At 36.4% G+C, this 24,332-nt stretch overlaps 1 protein-coding gene across 1 annotated transcript in view; it reads right to left on the minus strand.

Annotated features, from left to right (window-relative positions):
- The window catches only part of COG6 (component of oligomeric golgi complex 6), a 53,907-nt gene extending 29,581 nt beyond the window's left edge, over window positions 1–24,326 (minus strand). The window contains exons 1-10 of the mRNA XM_008631410.2: window positions 24,220–24,326; window positions 23,733–23,876; window positions 23,325–23,396; window positions 19,944–20,002; window positions 9,416–9,527; window positions 7,350–7,432; window positions 7,045–7,115; window positions 5,781–5,874; window positions 557–685; window positions 355–446 (exon numbers count right to left, since the gene is read on the minus strand). Coding sequence (XP_008629632.1) covers window positions 355–446; window positions 557–685; window positions 5,781–5,874; window positions 7,045–7,115; window positions 7,350–7,432; window positions 9,416–9,527; window positions 19,944–20,002; window positions 23,325–23,396; window positions 23,733–23,876; window positions 24,220–24,258 — 895 coding nt within the window. The 5' untranslated portion in view covers window positions 24,259–24,326. The remainder of the gene's footprint in view (window positions 1–354; window positions 447–556; window positions 686–5,780; window positions 5,875–7,044; window positions 7,116–7,349; window positions 7,433–9,415; window positions 9,528–19,943; window positions 20,003–23,324; window positions 23,397–23,732; window positions 23,877–24,219) is intronic.
- Between the last annotated feature and the right edge of the window lie 6 nt (window positions 24,327–24,332).

Here is a 24,332-nt window from a genome sequence, read left to right on the forward strand (position 1 = left end):
CATAATGGAAATTATCAACGTAATAAACAATAACAATGTTTTCAAGGAAATTACAATATTTGTAATACATTACGAACAATTTTTGAACTCTCAGCTACACTCTAAAGTGCCACTTTGTAAATTTAGTGTAAATCTATTATAAGTACAGTAAAATAAACAAGTACATTTTTAAATTCTGTTTTGTTATGGGCCTTCTTTTGGCAGAATGGAACCACCAGCTATTCCGAGAATATTTCGAGGATAAATTTAAACTCAGACTTTTAACTGAAGCCCAGCCTAAGAAACCAATCGCACTTGCTTACTTATCACAGACTTACTAACACTTCATAATTTATGTTTTAAAACCAGTACTACCTTGAATAGTTACAAGCTTTAACATAGCTTCTAAGTGTTCTTTCTCAGAAGCTGTAGCTTGATGCAACCAGGCCAGCATGTCTCCTACATACCTACACAAAGACAGAAATTTCAGTGTAAATCAATGGTTTATGGAGTCAGGAATTCAAAAAGCCAACCAAAAAAAAAGATTATTTCATATACATTCTTGTTAGTACTGTACCTCAGAGGATCATGAGAGTGCATTTCAATAGGGCGGGGAGTACCTCCCAGGCCTCCTCTAGTAAGAGCATCTATAAAGCCACGGACTACAGCACTCCTTCTAGCTGTCCCAAACTCATCCAGTGTGTATCTGTTATTGAAACATGAAAACAGGTTAAAAAAACCAGTTTCCCTCACCACAGTTGATTAGTTCAACTTCACAGCTAATACAACTACCTATTTTTATGGTTCTAGAAATCTTGCATCAATGTTTCTACTATAAAGCATTCAAAATCATCTGATGATGTCAGAATTTCCATCATCCTGCCCTGCCTACAGTACATCTGACAAACAGGAGATAAGAAGAGAAATTTCATGTTGTCACCTGTCTGTTCTAGAGCAAATGTGTAAGATGAGACAAGACTTCTGATATTGCAGACAGGCGCTGGAATATATAGTCTTATATATATATATATATATATATATATATATACATACACACATACACATAGACACAGTCCTTTTCTCCTTTCTTCATTGGACAGCTCTTAAGTTTCCAGGCAAAATTAATTACCTGTCACATTTGTGGGGTTTTTCTACTGGATTTGAACATTTTTTCTAGTGTTCCTCCTCTGACACCATTGCAAAATAGACTGAAGTAAGTACTTGGCACTGTGTTTCCTACACAGGAGCACTGGCAGAAGCTGTAGTCTTTCCAGGATCAGGTTACTACTATTGAAAAAAAAGAAGGGTGGGGGTGAGGGTAGAAAATCAAGTGACTGCTTCTGCAGAGTGTCCTGGGGTGCATCAGGCACAGCACTGTCAGCTGGACAAGGGAGGGGATAGTCCCGCTCTGCTCTGCACTGGGGAGGCCTCGCTATATATATATATATATATACATACATACACACACACACATAGACACAGACTTTTTCTCCTTTCTTCATTGGACAGCTCTTAAGTTTCCAGGCAAAATTAATTACCTGTCACATTTGTGGGGTTTTTCTACTGGATTTGAACATTTTTTCTAGTGTTCCTCCTCTGACACCACTGCAAAATAGACTGAAGTAAGTACTTGGCACTGTGTTTCCTACACAGGAGCACTGGCAGAAGCTGTAGTCTTTCCAGGATCAGGTTACTACTATTGAAAAAAAAGAAGGGTGGGGGTGAGGGTAGAAAATCAAGTGACTGCTTCTGCAGAGTGTCCTGGGGTGCATCAGGCACAGCACTGTCAGCTGGACAAGGGAGGGGATAGTCCCGCTCTGCTCTGCACTGGGGAGGCCTCGCCTTAAGCCATGTGTGAGTTTTGGGTGATACAATATAAGAAAGACATTGAGCTACTAGTGATTGTCCAAAGGAGGACCACGAGGATGGTGAAAGGCCTCGAGGGGAAGCCATATGAGGAGCAGCTGAGGTCACTTGGTCTGTTCAGCCTGGAGGAGACTGAGGGGAGACCTCATTGCAGTTACAACTTCCTTGTGAGGGGAAAAGGAGGGGCAGGCACTGATCTCTTCTCTGTGGTGACCAGTGACAGGAACTGAGGGAATGGCCTGCAGCTGCGTCAGGGGAGGTTTGGTTGGGATACTAAAAAAAAAATTCTTCACCCAGAAGGTGGCTGGGCACTGGAAGAGGCTCCCCAGGGAAGTGGTCACAGCACCATCCTGACAGAGTTCAGGAAGTGTTTGGACAATGCTCTCAGGCACAGGGTGTGACTCTTGGGGATGGTCCTGTGCAGGGCCAGGAGATGGACTCAGTGATCCTTGTGGGTTTCTTCCAACTCAGCACATTCTGTGATTTTCTTGACCCCTCTAAACATATACTAAAGAGAACTTTTCCTTGACCCTCCCATTCCCTTACCCCACAGAAATAAATAAATGAAAACTCAGCTTTTCAATTTTTGTACACATAAGCATCTTTGACAGGTTTGGGACTCTTGTTTGCATATGGTCCAGCTGATTGACAGAAGCAGCAATTTATTGTACTGCAACAAAAGGCTTCTTCCTTCTTCTAGGCTACCACATGACTAGTAGGAACAAGCTTACATTCGTTTGATAGTTGTTCACTGATTTTAATCAAAGAAGTCTGAGCTAGATATTTAATGGATGAACAATTACAGCCCAGAGTGCTGCATCTTAAGTGGCTTGCTGGTGGTAGAGGAGGTGCCAATAACTTACACATGGCTCATTTCTTGAGCAGGCTACCTTTCTGTTTGCATTGAAGCATGAAAGCAAGTGAAGGATGGGAAATGAACACTGGTAACATCCCTGTTATACTTGCAAGCCACAGAACATTTCTATTTTTTTTAAACTGATTTAAGCATTTTGAACAATGCACAAACTACAAAGGGAAAAAGAAAATACACATTACAGTTTATTTTTACAATATAACTGAAAAAATGTCAAAGAGTAAGCACGGTGTCACCTACCCATGACACCCAGCAGAGGAATAAGTATAAAATAATAAAAAGAATATTATTCACTGACTTACTTAAGTCTGCATTTAGTAAGTACTGCACTCATTTAACAGAGGTGGAGAACAAAACTTAAAAGAAAATAATATATGGTTTCAAAAATGTTTGACATTAATTTCAATTAGATTTCTACTCTGCCATAAAAAGTCTGAGGGAACCTTCAGTTTTGCTCCTTTTAATTATTATTTGAAAGGGGTGGGGAAAGAGCACACTGAAGAATCTGGAAATTTCTGTTTAAGCCTTTTTCTTTATACACTGTACTTGTTAACTCAGAGAGTAAATATCTGCAATTAAAAAAAGTCTAACAAAATAATTCTAATAAATTACTATTTACAAAAATGATGCAATTAAAAGTGGAAGAGATCTAGGATCTGACAACTGCCCACTGTCTAGAATGAGCAATATTGGAATGAAAAATTTCAAGTGTCTATAGAAACCAGTTAGCTTTTTTTCCTCTCCAATAAGCAGCTATACAATAGATCGTTAAATATACAGCAGTGAAACGGATCTTAACATTATTAGATTTGAAAATAGCATTTAATAATGATAACTTTGCTTTAAAAAGAAAACTACTAATTTTCTTTTTGCTCTCAGTAGAACAGGGTATATAGCATTACAAAATCCTGCATCTTAAAAAATTCAGCAATAACTGTTATTTACACTAGAACACAGTATTTACTGCTATGTTATTACACATACTCATGATCGGAGAAGAAAACAACATTTGGATTCTTTTCAACCCAGTCTTAATGTTTAAAATATACAGTAATGATCACTGGGGAAAGAGGAAGGAGGTAGAAAAAAAACTTTGGAAACCTGAGTGGATGTTGGAAGAGGTACACTGCTTTGAGCTATGTCTCCATGCATTTTCTAGGAAACAGTTTTCAATTCTTCTGTTAGAGCCAGGAAGTGAAAACCAATCTGAAATGTTTATTTTACATCCCTACTGACTGCAGTTCCCCAAAGTCTATCCATGGTGCAATCCTTCTGACACTTTTAACAAAATATAAGTCAATATAAGGAAACAAGAATTTGTAGATTTGTTTCTAAACTCTTGTCCTTCTCCATCTTATTCACTTTCAGTCAATCAAATCACAATCTTTATCAGATGCAAGAGCACTGATTTGGAGGGAAAGTGTTTAGTTCACACGGCAGTGCTTATACACATAAAGCAAAAAACAAAATTATTTTCTTTTGTGACTTAACTTCTATATTATGAACTCAGCACTTTGTTACTTAAAGGTATACAAATTTTTTTTGAAGGAAATAAACTAAATCTTGAGATTTAAAATGTAAAGCATCAGTACTGCAATTTTGATAATACTGCTGTAGCAAGTAATTAAGCCTGATAATCTGTATGAGAGACACGTGCCTGCATCTTCTACAGTCATGTTTATTTTTTGCCCTTTTGGTAGAGGAAAGGTCTTACCTATCAATCTCTTTGCTAATACTATTACTATTGTTTGTGAGAGAAGTGTCAGAAAAAAAAATTTCTCTTTTGCAGATTCATTTTAGACTGGCCAGCAGTGGATTTATACACAAGATGGGCTTTTTTCCCTGAACTAAGAAAGCAAAACAATGATTTTATGAAGTTTTATAGTATCATATTTCAACAAAGTATTCATTACAGAAAATAAAACTGTATCTAAAAAGAACCCCATAAAATGTTGTAAACAGAGTAGTGCCCAATCTTTTGCAGTTTTAAAAGAGGGTGTAGAAGACAGAATGCAAGAAAGGACTGCAATCCCCAGCTATGGCCCGAAATACTGCAACGCACCACATCCAACAGCTGGGGAGGTCAAGTGACACCACTTCTCCCTCACATTAACCAGCAGAGCTGACTGATCATGTCAAGATCTGAGCATTCTCTCACACTGACAGCATTTTTAAGGTGAATGTGCACTATTCATTTTTCCTGTGAAGGGCTGCATGGAGCTTTACAGTGTCATGTACCTACAACTTTGCACACCTGACACTCTTAAAGACAAGGGTAGCCTTTGAAAGGCTGCCTGTTACTCTGCTGTCCTGGATACCTGTAGCTGAAAGTAATTTGCAATGGTTGCAAATTAAAAAAAAAAAAAAAAACCCAACGAAAACAAAAATCCCAAAAACCAAAGAAGGGTAAATACCACCTCTTTGGGTATGGTCACCCCAATAAACAGTTCTTAGAGTGCCACCTCGTGGCTGGCTCTCCTAAGTACCATTTAATTTACTTCAACAACCCTTCAGCAAATTCTGAGTAAGAACAGTAGTATTTTACACATAGATATAGATATATAAATATCTCTAAACTTTAGAGGTCTATATGTAGAAGTTTTTAATAGATTACTGTATAACTCATAATGGAAGACATTCTTACTACCACAGGCATTTCAGTAAAAGCTAATTAGCCTTTACCAATTTTTTACTTTGGGGATTTAAATGACACAATCACATGTTTTGGACAGGATTTTTTACTTCAGAAAAATCCTAGAATGAGAGCGCAGAAATTAACAATTCATTTAAATTAAAACAGTCTGACATTTTAATTTAATTAGAAACCTGTGAGTTAGAAAAAGTCCAATGACATTTCCTGTACCATAATTACATCAAAAAGACTTCTGAAATTTAAAGTAGTTGAAATATCATTTTTTTTAACTTAAGTTTCTGTGTTGTTTTAGATTTGACAGAGGACCAAAGTGCCACCAGCCTTGGCACTGTAATTCATACCCATCTTTAAGTTTTATAAGCTCAAAATACTAGTTTCTGTTAGAGGTAATAGCAAACATTTACTTACTTGTACAGGACAGGTCTATCTTGTAAGGCTTCCATGGCTTGAGCGAGAACTGGAGAAATGTCACATGATTCTTGTGTCAATGTCCTGCATTCATCTATAAAATATCAACCCAAATAAAAGCACATTCTTTACACTGTAATACATTTTATACAGGTTGTCAAACAAGAAAATGAGTTAAAAACTCAAAGGCTTTTGATTTTGAAGACTTCAGAATATGCTACCTGGGCTAGTTAGTGTTAAAACAATTAAATTCCCCTGCAAGCAGTACTGTAAAATGCATGTCCATCACAAACTTCAACAATAAAAAAGATTAAAGGAAGCTTAGTATTTGTTTGCGCCCACATACAAATGTTGACTCATTCAACCTTCAGAATGTTGTTGGGCTCCTTTGTAACTGTTTACCACACTTAGGTAAACTATTAAGAAAAAATGGAGCAAGTACTTAAGCAAGCTACTTGTTTTGCTATTTGGTTCTGTTATTTTTTTTCTTTCATCAAAATAACTACATAAACTTGTATAGTCCAAGCAAGAATGTGAAAATCATATAAACTAAATCAATCATTGGCAGAAAAATTATGACTTTTCATTAGGGTGAACCACAACTATTATCTGAGGTTTCAGCATCCACTGAAGAACAACTAATGAATATAAAAATCACAATGCACCATTTTTTTCCCCCATGAATCTTACTGTCAATGAGACAGTCTCTTGCTTGGGAGAAGAGGGAAGTAATAAAAAATGCATCTATATTTTACATTATCAAGGTGTTACACTGAACCTGGATGGTTACATCAGGAGTACATATGGAAAAAAAAAAAACCAAACCCAAAAGCCTACTCTCATTCTAAAGAGCATCCTGACAAAAGGAGGTGGCTTTTTTTTTTCATTTTCTAAAAGTAATCCACCACTAAACTGGATTTTACTATCAAATCATTAAAGCCAACAACTTCCCTGTAACTCGCAAGGAGATGAAATTCAATATAATTAAAAATTTGTTTGGACTACCAAAATGTAATAGTTGTCTTTGTGGAAAACCATCTACTAAAAACACAAATAAATAATCCACTTCTATAATGATGAAATTGGCCCAAAAAATTAGAGAATCACCAATTAACTATTTGGTTCAGAACACATCTTTCTCTAAGAAGGAAAGCAAAATGTTAATATATCTTGGAAAGGGTTTTTGCTAAGTTCAATCCACATGAAAGAATTAAAAGAATCATTATAATAATATTCATAAACATAAAAACATTCTTAGTCCTACTTTGAGTCCATCTGTAAAGTCGTTCATAAGATGTCTCTTGCAGTAAAGCCATCTGTTCCATAATTTCCAAGCTACAAGACAAATACAAAGTTTATTTGCAAATACTATTTTAGGCAGTACTAGCAAAGGCATGTACAAGTAAAATAAAACATACCATTATTAAATTTTTGAGCATTTTAAATTGTTGTTTGGGTTTTTTTTGCAAAATATTCTGTATAGTCATATGAAGCAAAAAATGAGACCTTGCTTTAACTTCTGCTTTTAAATGTAAATGGTTCTCTTGCGCTCATTTAAGTAAGACTCACCCTGCCCTTTGCTGATTTGTTCGGAGGAGAATCTTGACATCATCATGAATCTGTTTCACTCGTCCCAAAGCCTTGAAAAAATCCTAAATCAATTTAAAAATAAAACACAAGCAGTGTGTAAAAGCAGTAATTTCTATTCAAATCTCTAGCACTCTATACTCCCTCTTTCAATTCCATTCTTAAGTTTCCTGCAGGTCTGTGTTCCAAATGCTGCTTTTAAAATTCACACTCCGCCTCTGCCACTTCTTATCTTTCATTCCACCCTAAGAGCCTTAGGATTTTTTAAGTTTCCCATTGCATCAAACTCTTCTTCCACCAAAAAAAAAAAAAAAAAAAAAAAAGTAAAGATGTGTTTTTAATCTGTCTTGGTAGTATGTGTGTTTAACATTCATTAGGTAACACTCTAGGGAGATTTTTGAGGACACTGCTATGCATGACATCACTGTCTCCCATTACTGTTAGCCACTAAAGAGCAAAATAAAACTTTGTAAAGTACAAGGATTTCAGGTTGATATTTTTATATTCATAAAATGGGGTAACTATTTCTAAAAATATATATATATTAAAAAACTCCATTTGCAATAGATTAGACTAAGGTTTTCCAAAACAACCTTTCTCTGGGGAGTAACTCAGCAGCAGTGAAGAAAAAAACCCAAATGCTAGAAGACACGGACAAATGACTAAAAAGGTTACTTTGTTACTGTTTCAGAGTGCAAATGGAAACCAGTAACAGTTTCAAACATGCCTTCTTATGAAGACACATTTCAAATGCCTAGGAGGAGACCAGCTAATTCGGATGCAACTGTTTGTTACATCCTTTGTCATTTGAATACAGTTTGCTCAGGAAAGCAGTTTCATTCTGGTTCAAGTCACATAAAAATAGACATATTCCAAGTAAAACAGGCCAGCAATTTAATCTACTGCCTTGCATCAATTGTGTTGAAGACCATGTTTATAAAAAACCCAAAGTACTCTTCCTTCAGGAAAAAAGAATTTCCAAACCAGAAGTCTGGCTAAAGGTGTTTTAAGCACACTGGTTGACTCTATCAGAGTGGAAATGCACACACATGATGTTATTGAAGTCTGCCAACTAAAGCAGCACAGCTGTTTCATCTCAGTCACTTCTGCACATTTTTCAGACAAAGTATCAAACAGACCAATCACGAAGTAACTGGCACAGCCCTGCTGTCATTGTTCCCTGCAATACGTGCTTTCTAGAAACCTGAATGTTATTTCATGGCAATAGTGGTACAAAAGCATACAGCAATTACTCAAGTGCACAATTATTTAGCACAATCCATTTATGCTTTCATTAGCACTGTTTATGGTTATCAGTTCCATGTTTTGAATAGTGCTTTAACTGCGAACAGGATGCCTGTGAAAATGAGATAAATCTGGACTACCTGCTGAGACATAGTATGGGAAGCTTTCCATGCAACTACAATAATAAAAAAGTCTATTAAGTATACTCAATTCTTTCATTATTCAGTTTGCTTTTACTGTAGAGCAAGTTTCCTTTTACTGTGTCTTCTTATTCAAACCATAAACATATTCCAAAACTTGTTTTGGAAGGTAGCTAAAGCAAATCAGTATCTAGTATCTTCAGCAACCAAATAACATTGAGGGAAAGCCCCAGCTTATACTGTTTCAAGTCACTGAATACCTATAGACATGAATACGCAAAATGTACACACATATGCACAAAGGCAGTAGTAGAGAGCTTCAAGCTTCTCATTTGCTTTGAGTGTCATGAAGTTTTAAAATGTCTTCACTGAAAATTCACACTTCATAAAGGTCTTTTTGAAGTGTAGAACCCCATGAGAGCTCATTTGCCTCAAACTCATTACATCACTACACAAACTAGAATTTAATGTTGATTTTCTTTCTCTTTACCTGAATCTTTCATCACACATTTCAAACTCATCAGAAATTCACCATTCTGTTAAAAGGTACATTCCTCCATAAAAAATTCAACTGCAAACTGAAAATAAGATCTCGTGTACAATTCAGTGAAGGCATTTCTACATTTTAGTTCAGGGCAAAGATTTTAATGTTCATTGAGCTACCTCAGTAATTGGCTCATCTTTTGTGCCTCGAAGCAGATTCATTTCATCTGGCGTCAGCTGGAATTTTGCTATGAATGCATCTGCAACTTGTGCTTTCATTTCTAATCTCTGACTGTAATAAAACAAAGAGAAGAGATTATTAGCTTTTTATGCTTATCCCAAAGACTTCTTTTTCACATTCGTACTTTTGGAAATACAACCAGCAGCAGAAATTGGTATTATTAAATTACAATAGCACATTCTTGCCATCAAACACTTGAGTTGCTTTTTCACATACAATTTTCTATTAAGCTTACACAGATTATTCAGTAAAGACAATATAAAGGTATGTTAACACATTCGAAAATTACTAAGTTCTTTAAAATAATATTCCTTTAGCATTTGTATCATAAGTTATCTAATCCAGATACTTTGTGCTTGTACACTTGTAATGCTTGCAGCTATTTCCTTTCAAATTCACCAAGGAAAGGAAAAGCCTATAGTACCCAAAATGACAAAATTAACCTTAGATTAATCTACTTTTCTGCAGAGCAGATCCATTTCTTTGTAACACCATACAGTTGGGATACCAATTTACTAATCTCACAAGCAATCAAAATGCAATGGCTAATTCTCTTGTTGACTACCCCTCCTGAAACAAACAGAGCTGGGATGCAATATGCAAACACCATCTCCATGGGCAGCATTTTCCTGCACGTTTTGTCGCACACTTCACAGCCACAGAAGGACCCAAATGGAATGGACTGGGACTCCTATAACAACAGAAAATTTCCTCAAACTGTGGTTTGAGCACACAGTATTCCAGGAAATAAAGACTACTTTTTCAGGACATTGAGATGGCACTAATTAGTTATTTGCAGAAGAATAAGGCTCAATTCCTTTAAGATCATTTCAGCGTCCAATGTGATATAATTACTGCAAGATAAATACACAGTTACTACAGGGTGGTAAGACAGGCAAGTGCACTTCTATGTACTGTATAATTAAATTTCCTTGCAAGATCAAAGCCTGGAAAGTAAGCTTTCATTTATTTACCCCTTCTTTACTATCCAGCTAGTATGTGAACTTCATTCAGCTAAGAAGTGTGGAAAACTGGCTTCCCTTCTGTAGACATGGATGACTTTCCTACCCTGCAGTTCCACAAACTCTTTTAGAGATCAGATTAAATGTTCTGCAATTGTCAATGCTCTAGCATACTGAACAGCAGGAGGGAGAGTAATATAAAATCCAACAGTGCTTTAAGAGTAAAATTTATGAAAATCAAAGGGGAAAACAAGCCAGTACTTCTAAGTTACACAGAAGAGACCTAATCAAAAAAGAAAACCAAAAACTCGTATGCTTTAATACCACATCTTGAATTGATAATTCAGGTTTCACTGGGGTCCTAGGCAAATCTAATGATTTTATCTTTACACTGACAGTTTTGCAATGCTTAAAATCAATCTATCTATTTAATTTTCTCTAAGTAAACTCTACAATTTCAAATTTTGGGTCTCCATGAAGCCAAATGTTTCTCAGAAAAGGAACAAGAGTGATGGAGGATGATTTTGACCAACTATACAGGCAGATGCATCCATGAAAAATCATGGCACTTTCCAACACAGTGGAAGGGGAATGGAACAACACCATTTTGAACACATTCACAGAAGATTTATGTGGTAAAACCTGAAAAGAGCAAGTCATGGTATAAGAAGCAAAAATACCAAGACAAGTGATCTACAAAACATACAAGACATAGACAAGAAGATATTAATGAAAGAGTATTTTTAAATCAATATTAGGCCTATAAGAGATGTTCTGCGATTAACTATGCAATTGCCCAACATGGATGAAAGATGGGTCAGGTCTGCTCTGCAGTAACATAATGCAGCTTAGGCTGCCTCAGCCAATCCTGCTCATCCCTGCCCTGTATGGACCTTCCCACCGTGCCAGGGACACTGTTTATAGCATCATGTAGTGAATCAGATCAGGGCACAAATCTGGCAGGAAAAAATCCAGAAGTTTTTACTTCTCAGGGGTGGAGATTACATGTATTTTCTAATTCAGTTTACCACAGCCTGCACTAAGGGACTGGGGTGTGCCAGCACCAGGAGCTGTCAGAGGAAAGAGGGCATTGACTTCACTGCTGCTATGAAACTCTGATGAAAACTACACTTCAGAACTCCTCTGGGGTATAAGAAGAGGTCATTTAAATTATAAGTTACAACTACTACCACTAATAATCAAAATTTTAAATATTAGGACTCAAAAAAACCCTAGAGGCATCATGATGGCTAGTCAAGCTGAAAATCAGCCAAGGATACTTAAAATCTAACACAGTGATGCTGCTTTCAACAAAGCACTCCTGTTTCACACAGTTTGCTGAGCAAGTCTAATGCCTCAACATCATCATCACTGTATTTGGTTGAAACAACAGAAAATGTAATTTAGTGGATTAACTTTAATAGTTGCTTCAAGTCTCTCCTCTTGTGATGAAAGGTCTCAATCCACAAAGCTGAAAATAGACTGGATTATCCTTCCCTTTAAGTAAGAGAAGGAAGATAGCAAAGAGATGAGAGAAGGCAAATGCAAGGCCTACTTTGGTTTCAACTGAAACAAAGCTTCCATAAACAGAGAAGCAGATGGGATGCTGAGAAACTTCTGCTCTTCAAGCCTGTGTACCTCCTGAGTGCATAAACTTTTAGGTGCTCTTACAGAAGATCTCCACTTATTATCTTGTGTTCTTCAGATTTTTTGAATGTATACTTCCACCAAACTGGGGGTAGGAGGAAGTCTGATTTTAAGAAATGCCGTATACTGGGTATAGCAGTTTTCAGCTGGAATTAGGGTTGTGGCAGAACAAGGAACAGAGTCAGGAACTGTACAAACAGCATGATAGTGAGTCTGTCCTGGAACTCTGTGCCCCATTTTACTCCTCTTTTATAAAAAAAGAACAATCTTGCTAATGAATCTCTCTCCTTCTGCAAGTCCTCACTCTTCACCGTCCTCCCTCCATATGGAGAACCAGGTTTGATCAAACACCATACTTTAAAGTCATTCCCATCCCTGGCTGTGTCTTGGGCTAACACCTGCCATGACTGCACACTGATGGACTCTGTGCACTCCCAATAATTAACTTTTATAAAATAGAGTCAATGCATTAAACTCAAGCACACTGGGCAAGCTAAGTTTCACAAAGTACTCACAAGACAACAGCCTCAAGGTGGCAGCAATGTTTCACTCAGCTTTCTCAAGATAGGGATTGGGAATTGGTGACAAGCATCTCTCCTAAACAAAAGCACGTCTCTGAATTGTGATAAACCTGTTTCTTTTGAGCTCTTAACAAAGCACACAGGATTTCAAGAAGCTACTCAGTTTCAGAATCCAGGTTAGCCAGTTCTCCTTGAGATGGCTGTGAAAGTTGCCTTGGTTATCAATCTACACAAGAAAGAGACCCTATATCCCAGATGACAATGTAAATTATACATGCCTTTGATTTTTGCCTGGCAGTGTACAGGATTACTGAGATCAATACACTCACATCTGTTTTCAACTTTTTTATCTCTATATATTTATTTTTGTATTTATTTCCTCACACACAAGCTAACAGATATTTAAGTAGAATTTAATCTATTTTATTAAGGCAGGGCAATGGATTAAAATGCCACTCAAGGTTGCTATAATCATTTCACTGCAGTAAGTGCCATACAAAACACAATGCAGGTAACAACAAAAGCCATTGTAAGGCTGTCTTACATATAACCCACAGCAGTCAGTACCTGTGTGCAGACACCTTCAAGATCCACTGGCCTTTCTGTAGATAAAATAATTTCTAAATTCTAAGCAGTGCAGTACAGCTGAGGAAAGGCCATACCATGTTGTTATCCCAAATTTTATGCTTTTTCTTTTAACAAAGTTACTCCTGTATAAAGGAACAAAACTAACAGCTTATGGGAATCCTGCATTAATGCAAAGAGGGAAGTGCCAAGTGTTGGTAGAATTTAGAGCTTGGGCAAAGGACAGGATTCCAACAAAGAGCAATTTCCCCAGTTTTAATCGTTACCAGGGAGACAGAATTCTTTTGCAAGAGAACTCAAAAGGCTGGGAAAACTATGCACTTCATGCACTTTTCCCTTGAAAGAAATACAAATGTGCACTGTTTGTTAGGATTATCACCTAGACAGCTCAAAAGTGAGGTGGAGGAGAAGTAGACTTTTCCAAAGCTTAATTTTATCTTGCCATCACATACATCTTCCACCTAGGATGAATCAAAGCAGAGCATTCTGAAATTACTTTTGATTTGTGGTACTGAGGATTCAATATATTTTTAAAGCCTCAGGACACTGGAGTATTTCTAACTCGTAAGTAAATAACAACCATCTTTAACAGACTTGTATAAAGCTGCAAGAATTGTTTTCCTGTCATGTGAAAGGCAAATATACAAGACCATGTAACAAAACATTTACACACAGGCATTACACAAAATTTACACAAAACCATTCTTAAGAGTAAGTACAAGTGCAAAAATGCATTTGTAAATGCTGAGAACAAATTTTTTATACTGCATTTTATCTGTCAAACATATCTTATTGAAGTAGAACTGAAATACTGTGAGGAGGTATTCAGTGACTCATTTCATCACAGAATATAATTATGTGATTTTCTCCTTAATTAAAAAATAGGAAGACATAAAAACCCCAGTGGATTGTCTAATGTTTCCAGGATACAAGAAAAAAGCAGTAATAGTTAAGAAGGCTTTAGTGAGACCTCATCTGGAAAATAGATCACAATCCTGATCATCTGTGTGCAAGAACAATGCATTACTAGAGCAAAGCTAGCAGAATGATCATGGGAATGGAAAAACTAATTTATCACAGGAGATGAAGGAAGCTCTTAAGACAAAGGAGAAGATGAGAAAACAGACAATTTATATCCAATAATTAGGTTGGAAATCAGGGAAAGGCTTTTACTGGAAAGAACGAGCTTTTGGGTAAGTGTTCCACGAATAGCAACACACACAAAATGCAAAAATAACGCACTAGTTATGTGTTGAACAATTGATGAGTTTACCAAAGGCATCATGCAAATAATAGGTGGCAGCAGGGGAGTGGACTTAAACTTAGAAGGTTTCTCCTGTAATTCCTATCTGAAGACAGCCTGCAATGCTGCAGCCCTGCCATCTCACACATTCTGTGAAAAAAATAAATGGGGAAAATTTGAAAAGGCTAAATCAAAAGTCAAGCAACACATCTGCACTGAAATGATTAAAATCTTACCAAACAGATTGCCAAACACTAGAATAAAAAAATCTTACATGTTGTAAAAAAATTAAAGAAATTCAGTAATTTTCTACTTTCATACTGATTAGGCTTCCTCTAAATATGATGGGTATATATTCTTGACAAAATTTTCACACGTGAAACTTTGCAGCAATCATGCGATATATATAGATATGCATACACTAGGTAAATCAGTGTTTAGCAATGTTTAAGATCCATGATCCATGGTTTCTAAGTTGTGCACAGAGATTAAATTTAAAAGTGTGTTTCCAATGAACGTGTTCTTTTCCATCTTGTAAAGATGAGCTATTTGATATTTCCAAACCAAACAGACTGGTATATTCAGTTTATCTTTTATAAAATCTGATATAAAGCCACTTGAAAGGGGCCTGCTCAGTCTAGCTTCAAATTTGCCATCAAATTCAAAAATGTTGCCAAAGGCATGAAAATTACACACTGTTCTCTACATCCACCTGGAATAAGATCAAAACAAATGGGCTTAAGCTGCAGCAAAAGGAGAACTAAATCAGATAGTAAGAAAACAATAAAGAACCAAAATCAATTTCCAGTGAAGACCACAGGCTCTCTGTTCCTGGGTTTTTCTTCTCAAAGCAGATTAGACAAACATCAGTCAGAAATGGTACCATATAACTGATTCTGCACTTCTGGTGAATGTTTCTCAAGCTCTAAAACCATACCTCATTTCATACTGACCAAGAGTACTTCATGTCTCAACAAAGTACATGATTGCCAGGCAGAAATGCTGGCAAGAAATAAGGCCTTGCATGTTCTCTGCTGGTTATGGCTAGAATGTGACAAAATAGTTTTTTCTTTCTTTCAGATCCATTTTAGCTGGTTTTATTCCTGTACTGCACCTTGTTACCTATGCTGTACTTTGGTACAAGTCAGGATAGAAAATGAGCCTCAGAATTTCAAGCCTTCACCCTCCCCCACATGGAATTGTAATTAAGTGTAGGCAAACACTGCTTTTTCTCATGAAGCACATTCATGGGAATAAATGCAAATACAAATTTCAAAGGTCAACGCATGAAATACATCTCATCAACGCAAACCACCAGATCACCACTTTTCTTAGCACAGGCTGATAAAAGCAAACCTGCTACAAATAGTGCTGAACTTCCTGCATAATTTCTAAAATGACTACAACAAAAAAGTTGTTTGTTAGAAAAGGAAAAAGGCACCACCAAGAGACAAGGATGAGAGATCAGTAGTATAGCACTACTGAAGCAGATGCTCACTTTGAAACACTTCCTAAGACTTCTGAGCTTGTATTGAACACAGACATGACAGTCAAATCATTGACTTAATTCCAAGAATGGTGTTTGTTATTCTTTATTTAAAGAACAAGTCTGAATGTAACTCAATTAAAACAAATTGAAGTACACACTGTTACATTCCTGTCTGGGAATCATATTTAACTGTATTTTAAAAAGTGAAACAATCCCAGGGCTATGTGAACCGTTTTTTGTGGAATTGATATAACTAACAATGATTCTGACATCAAAACACATATTTCGCTCTGTTTAAGAACACAACAGAGAGTACCAAAATAAGACAGTTTCCAAAGGTGTTCAAGTGCATAATCTCCACAAAAGCTCTGAACCATTAGCCTGACTCAAAAAGTACCTGAGCCATTTCCATTCCCATTCTTTCCTAGTTTTCAGAGTATTGTGGTTTTTAGTTCTAAAACACTAGTTCTAGCTCTCAACAGCTTTTGTATTTCTGCAGACTTATTTTCAGTGAAGCCCGTGAGCACATACATACACTCACATAACTGCTCTTACTTAATTTTATAAAAATTAATATTGTAACTATTACCTTCTAGTTTCTCTTCTCAATTGTTACATTGACAACTGTAACTTGTGGTTAACCTCAAAAACAACATCTTGCACATCATCTTACTATTAAGTGCCTGGTAGAATTACTATGAAACCAGGTTTCTGGCATTCTGCACACAGTATTTGGATCTAAACAAGTTATTTCTCTGGTGTGGGAATTACTGAACTCTGGGATGCTTGTTCCCGATGCAAGGTGAAGTAGTTTAGTATTCCAATTAAGTTTTTAGTTTCTCACAAAAAAACCCCAACAAAAAACCAAAAAAAATGGAGTCAGGTATAAGAGAAACAACAAGTCAGAGAAAGCTATTATTAAAATCTCACTTCAAAGAGCAAGATTCTTTTTCTGTCAGCCTACTAGCAATAGCAATTAAACAAACCCACAACTTTTAAAGCACAACAGATGTTCATTGTTTGAAAACAAAGTAATCTCCTTGTTACTATTCATAAAAAACCTAATACAACCTGAAAACAATATTAGTGTGCTCAAGTAAAAGCATACAAATCTACTGAAGATAACTGAAATGAAAGCAAATTTTTAACAATTACCAGAAATTGTCTAAATTAACTACCTCAGTTTTTCTTCATTACAGAAGTTTGTTATGAAATATATTAAAATGAACACCCTATTCAAGAGTGTGTTACTGAGAAGCAGTATCTTAACCTTATGTTATGAAGAGATGGGTTGGATGGCTTGGACTACTTTATTTCACACTACACGGTTCTATTAAGTTATGGTAAGTCTCAGTTTTAAGGAAAAAAAGAAAAAAAAAACCATCCTAGTTCCTATGTTAAGCAGATACCATAATTTAAATAGTGTGAAGGAAAACTGTTCTGTTTCTAATGTACAGTAGTTTTAACTGGACTTCACACAGGAAATAAATTCAGAATAAGCAACCTAATTGACCAAAGAAACGCACCAACTCTGACATATTCACAAATACAAAAATGCAATTGTATTAATTACTTTTTAAATTTGTTATCTAAGTAACACCCTATATCTGGCATTTATGCCAAAGCAGGTCTAAAGCTCACAACCTAAATAACAAGAAAAAAAATGCTGCAAAGCAAAAACCCAAGAATGCAGAAGTATTAACCTAAATCTGAGACAAACATATAATTTTCTACCCCAAATACCCCAGGTGTCTTAAAATCACACATTTCACCAATATAGGAAGTCCCAAAGTGCTCATCAGGATTACCTACAGGAAACTCCAGGTGGGCAGCTCTGCCTTCAAACCACAAATCTGAGGATAACCAACAGAGAGGTGAGACTAGGATAACCAACAAGAGCTCAGGTAAGAAGCTTTGGAAACTGAAAATCATCTTGAACTACAACTAATTATATAGATGATAATACAATGCCAAAACTACTTAGTATAAAAAACTTAGTACCCACACAGAGCCACTCAGCCACCCATTCCTTTTCAAGTACAGAAAAAGAAAAAAAATCTAAATCCCTAGTAAATATAAATGCAGGAAATGGATCTGGAAGTTTATAGTCCCCCTTCAGTTTTAGATCACTGAATGAAATCCTAACATTTTTTCAGCTACATTTTTCAGCTAAAGTAAATCACACAAATGCTAAGCCTAACAGAAGAACGCACTAGAACAGGTCCAGTTTTCATCTCTGCATTTTAAACAGACAGCATTTTAGGACAACCCCCAGAGGAGAGAGAAGCCATGTCCTTCCAGTTTCACCATTTACTCATTTGTTGGCTAAAAAAATGTCACATTAAGTTGAAGGCATCAGCAATTTAAGGCCTGTATATTTTCAGAGGCAAGACTTCAGGTCTTCAAAGACCCTCTAATATCTGGCAGCAGATGCCTCTTCCTGTGCTTGATGTAAACCAAAGGAATGCATCAGAACAGTAATTTAATGAGTTAAAAGAACAAATGACTAAAATGTCCCAAATAGAACCAAACAATCTTCACAATTTTTCGTAGGTTTAGGCAGGGAAAAAATTAATTTCGCTAATAAATGGTAATACGAACCTGCCATAACTATCAGACTTACTGTAAAAGTCACAGGTACTTTTTGGCTTCTGCTCATGGGTACTTCATGGTATACTTCAAAAATAAACTTCCAAACTTCTTCCTACATGTGCACTCTGAGGTCACACAGACCCTGAGAAGGACAGACTACTTCCTAAACTTTTTCCTCTTCACACTAGGGGGATGTTCTGTCTTTTAAAGGAATTAGCAGAAGGTCTTTGAAGTAAACAACAGTGCAAAGACTATCTTGTGGAAGTACTGATGTACAGTCTCCATAATCTCTTTTAATGGAATTTAAGGCCAATTAGAGATAAACCACTTGGGACTGGTCTTGGTATCTCCCATTCTGCTTCAGAACAAGGAATCAAAGCAGCTTTCCTTTTCTTGAGACTACAAAAATCTATGACCACTTCTTTGTCCTACTACTTCACAGACTCATATTAAAATGACGTATTTTCTAAGACTTCTGCTCACTTACTGAAAGTGTGTCTTTACCAAATCCTTCACTTTATATGAACCAGCACTGCATTTTATGCAGTTATTCTACATTTAACTTTTAAAATATGTACAGATTAAACTCCAGCTTCATACTCGGACATAATCCACTTCCTACTGAAGTTCATATCATAAACCTACTGATTTTGAAAGCTGAGAGCTATCCAAAATCATAATTTCTACTAGAAACTTACTACTGCAAAATAACTGTTTCTAACCTCCAGTGAACTGTATATAATTTTCCGAAGAAAGCTCATAAAGCAAGCAGATTCATTCTTCTACATGGAGAAAACCTGAAGCTATAAAACCATACATCCTAACCATAAAAACAATAAAGACTGCTTGAATCTGTCATTAGCTATTATCCCCTTCTCAGGAATAAAAATACTGAAAAGAGAAAACTACAAATCTTTTCTTCCACAGGAGGCTGGAGAACCAAGGGAAAAAGTGGTCTGTGTTAGGCTCATTAAACAGCACTCCTGTATTTTACAGTTAGCTTTAAATAAGGCAGAGCAAGTTAGAATCCAACTTTGCACTCCCTCATCCAGTCCCTGAAAAAGAGAGAGATTTCACCTGGATACAAGGCATTAATAACAAGAAGCCTGTCAAACTGATGAGAAACTGAGTTGGTCCGTAACTGTTATGACACAATATAACTTACATTTTCAACAGACTTTAGGTAAAGCGTGTCCATATTTGGCATGCTGTACCACTGTAACTGATTCTCTTCCCTATAAAGCAAATTTTTATTGAAACAAATACTAACACATATTCTCACCTTTTTGGATGATTTAGCAATAAGCTAAGAGTGCAATTAAGCTACAAACACATATAGTGTTGAAAAAAACACTAAAGTCATAAATCAAAGTGGCAGAGTCACATCTAGAAGAAAATTCCATCAAATAAATAAGGTGGTATACGTACTTTTCTGCCTGCAGTTTCGTGGTTTTTACAATCAAGTCCTGGGTTTGTTCCTTTGCTGCCTAGAATACAATTAGAATTGTTAAGCATGTGAAAACCACAAACATATCAAATGTATTAAACAATCTTTAAAATAGCTAATACTTTTGAAGCTTTCTGAGTACAAGCAATTTGAAGAATGTACTCTTTGAAACAAAAGGCCTTCTTGAAACAAGTATTCATTAACTCTCCCTATGTCCGGGCATTAAAAAAAATACTTTTTTTAATCCTTATTAATTTCTGTTTCCATATTTATATACATTTATAATCACACTGTTTATTTTTAGTTTATATTTAATACAGAAACACTATAAATATTAGAAATAGTTCTGATTATTTTGTTTGCCCATCAACTGTAAATTGTTTGCTGTCACAAAACAAAAAATGAAACAAATTCCTTTGGATGATAAACTGCTCAGTACCAGTGTCCACCCAAACTTTTTAGAGAAGATGATGAACACAGCTCTGCTAGTCTAAGCAAGCCTAGCTCTACAGTCCAACAGCTTACAGAGCTGTATGGACCAAGGACAATTATTAGGAAAAATTTCTTCACTGAAAGGGTGGTCAGGCATTGGAACAAGCTGCCCAGGGAAGTGGTTGAGTCACCATCCCTGGAGGTATTTAAAAGATGTGCAGGTACAGCATTGAGGGACATGGATTAGTGGTGGATTTGGCAGTGCTGGGTTGGACTCGATGATCTCAGAAGTCTTTCCCAACCTTAATGACTCTACCATTCTAAGGGCAATGCACTTAGGAAGTTCATTACAGTTCATCACTATTGAGTGATGGCAGTGCAAGAGAATCCATGCAGAAACAATTCTGCATCAGACAGCAACTGCATGATTAAAAGGATTGCTGCAACTGAAGTTAAAGTGTTCTGAAACTTACTGCTCAGTGAAAAGCTGAAAGACATCTGGAATTTTTGGCTTCACACTGGATGCCACCAGTGATCCCTTACACAGAAAAATGAGATGGTCTAACAAAAAAAATCCTGAAATCAAAATGCATTCAGTATAGAATAATACTGCAAAAGAAGTGCTGGAAATGGCAATAAAGATATTCTATGTGAATGATTTCAATACTGTTTAAGGGCCAAATTACAGCATTTGCCAAATTGAAGACGCTAGTCTTGAGATTCCCGAGAGGTCTAACAAAAGTATGTACACACCCTGACTCATTTCAGCCTGACACTGCATTCGTTACAACAGAAAAGCAGTCAAAGTACAGAAATGCTTTGAAAGGTGAAAGTAGGACTGTAACCATTCATGCCCAACTTAATTCCAAATTTTAATAAACAAAAAAGAAGAAATTTGCTTCCTTTCCAGTACTTTCTGGGCAGAAGTACTGATTACCACGAAAAATGCTAACAATAAGACAGCAGAAAGGAAGTAAAAGCATTTTTTCTGAATCCAGCTAGGTATACCAGGAAGCCAGTTTTTCCATATATGCACTCAAATACGTGCCAGATATTGTCATCATTTTATGTACGAAATGAAAGAGCTTACATCTAACCAAACGAGGTAACTGTCACAAATGAGCCAGACATGCCAGGAAAATCAGAAAGCTGGTATTTGATGTTTCTTGTATATCCCAAACAGAAACATTTTTCTCTTCCTCTCCACCTCAGTATATTAGTTAAAGCTTTCATTATACTTCAACCCCACTTAATTCCATTTCAGCACTTGCTCCTTCTCTCCCTTTCAGCCACTGCATTTATCAAGTCACTGTCCTAAAATCAAATGTGACAGTATATGGTTATTTGGATCAGATGGTATTAGAAACTTACAAAATAACAAAGCTAAAAAGCTTTTTGGCTTATCCAAATGTATTCCCTTTCATGTCCTCTATTTGCTCTGCTTTCTTAATATACTGCTCTCTTTGCACAGTTTTCTGCATTATATGCCCCAAATCCTCCTCTTTGTATCTTCTATTTGCTCTACCTAGTGCATTTTTGTCTTCTCATTCAGCTTGAGCACATGCCTGCAAGTCTTCATGTCCTACTACAGATAAAGTACCAAAGTCTCTCACAATTGAGTGCTAGTTCAGGAGCTTATTAACTTTACATTCATACACAGAAAATATGGATTGAATTGAACAAGTTACGAGTTCTACAGGGCTCTAGAGGAAACTTTCTGTGGGGCACAGAACAAAACTACCTACTGACTTCAATAGAAAAAGAAATCTCTGCAGGGTGGCTCTACTCTGGGAAAAGAAAAAAAAAATCACAGACGGTAGTTATATTTCATGATCTAAAGACAGAAAAGAGCAAAAATCTGCATGGACACTTGACTCATTTCCACATCTAAGAGCTTAGTCTAACAGTTCCTGAACTGCACTACGGAATATATCCACATTAACAGTGTTCAAAGAGATCTGAGACCTCTGAGGTGCATTACCCAGCTCCTTCCAAAACTGAAAATTAAGTACTGCAGTTGGCTACGCTGTACTCTCATTTTTTTTGGTACAAGTTCATCAAGCTACAAGCACTTGTACAATGACTGTGAAACCTATTTATTTAAGCAGGAGGACATCTAATATCCACACACACATATGGAGAGTAAAACAACTGTTTTCACAGGATTTTTTAGTGAAGGATTATTATTCACATACTATAACTTACGTGCTGTGTTCAGAACAGGTTTGGTTTGGCCAAACATCTACACTTCAGCATCCATAAGCTGTTTATACTCACTGCATTGAATATCGAACTTGTACCCTAAAACCAAGCCAGATTTGGTAACACACCATAAAACACAAATTTCCTACGCTTCCCAGCCCCACCAAGAATATTATGGATTCAGAATTAAGGTGAAACAGAATTGGTTTTGTTGCATATCAGCATTCTGAGACCATGTTATGAAACAAAACCAATAAACTGAAGATGCATACCAGATTGGTCTCCCTCTCTGAATTCTCTCTGAATTACAAGATACTTTCCTATGGACATACTTGAGGTATTTATATGAACACATAACTGAACAGACACAGTCAATGCAAAAGCCATTTTAAACGGAAATACGCAAATTAGCCCTCAAATCTCACATTCAATCTAATAAAATATTTTCTCTCCACTTATATACACCTGGATATCACATTGCTATTCTCAAAATAAGTATATTGCTGCTTTTTGAACTACAATTTGTAAGTAATTAAAATTACTTTCTTGATACGCTTTCTAAACAAGTTAAAAGAAGCATATTAATATCCTAAAGTAACATTGTGTGCATACTATGGAAACATCTTGGTGCTGCTGTTAATCCTCAAAAATAACTGTTTGTCCTTTTAAAAGAAAGTAGTCACACCTCAAAAGGGAAAATATTCAAAGCATTTCCATTTATGTATTACCTTCAAGCGACTGGACATGTCTTCACAGCAGCTGCTCATTGCTTGCACATCTTCATTTATACTCTCAAGTTCCTGCATAAATTCAAGTAACAGTAACTGTGCTTTTAATCAGAAATGCTGTGTCCAAGCCCAGCTTCCCACTGCAATTAGATGCCCCAGTTACAAGGAACATTGTTGCTCTAGGCTCTCTCTGTTAGTCAGAACAGAGTAATAATGCACCTCTAAAGATCAACATTCACTCAGGACTCTTATCTGTTTGAAACATCCAATGCAACATTTTCAACAAATGAAACAGTTTTACTGTAAAGTAAAACTGGAAAGTTAAAAATCTCTCTTAGCCCTTTTTTAAACTTTCAATTACATAGCAGTACTCTTGTAAGATAGCTAGTCATGCTGCAAAAATGTCACCTCTTTAACTTGCTTGAATATGTGCACAAATTCTTCGTTTATGGCCAAGCTTCGTCGTTCAATGTCTCCACGCAGGTTTCTTCGGGTGCGCAAACTGTTTTCCACAAAAAAGGTCGAGAGAGCCTTGAGTGCTTCCAGCATTTCCTAGAGAAAAACAAAAGACCTTCAGTTTGCATGCAGTTACAAAGAAGCAGGTTAAATAGCCTGTACTCACCCCAAGTTCACGGTCTTATTAAAAATAAACCAAACCTAATAAACTGTTTCAGAGGAAAAACTACCTTAACACACTCCACATCAGTTGGCAAACAACTAAAATAATTGCTGAGCTTTTTTTCTTCTCTTATAACAGAAGACTTTGTCTACAATTTTACAGTAGCTTTAATCAGTAAGACTACTTTCTGTAAATGAATGACCTATCCGCAGCCAGAAAACATTTAAATTACAAAAAGCTTGAGAAGCGCCTTCTCAAGAGGCAAGCGACACAAACCTCTCTACGACCTGAAGGGATAAAACAGGAGCGTGGCATGCTGCTGGAGAAGAGAAAACTAATTTTATTTGTAATTAAGGCTGCAAAGGGCCGCCCGCAGCTCCGCAGCGGAA

This window comes from Corvus brachyrhynchos, unplaced genomic scaffold, assembly GCF_000691975.1.
Source record: "Corvus brachyrhynchos isolate BGI_N302 unplaced genomic scaffold, ASM69197v1 scaffold103, whole genome shotgun sequence".
Taxonomy (NCBI): domain Eukaryota; kingdom Metazoa; phylum Chordata; class Aves; order Passeriformes; family Corvidae; genus Corvus; species Corvus brachyrhynchos.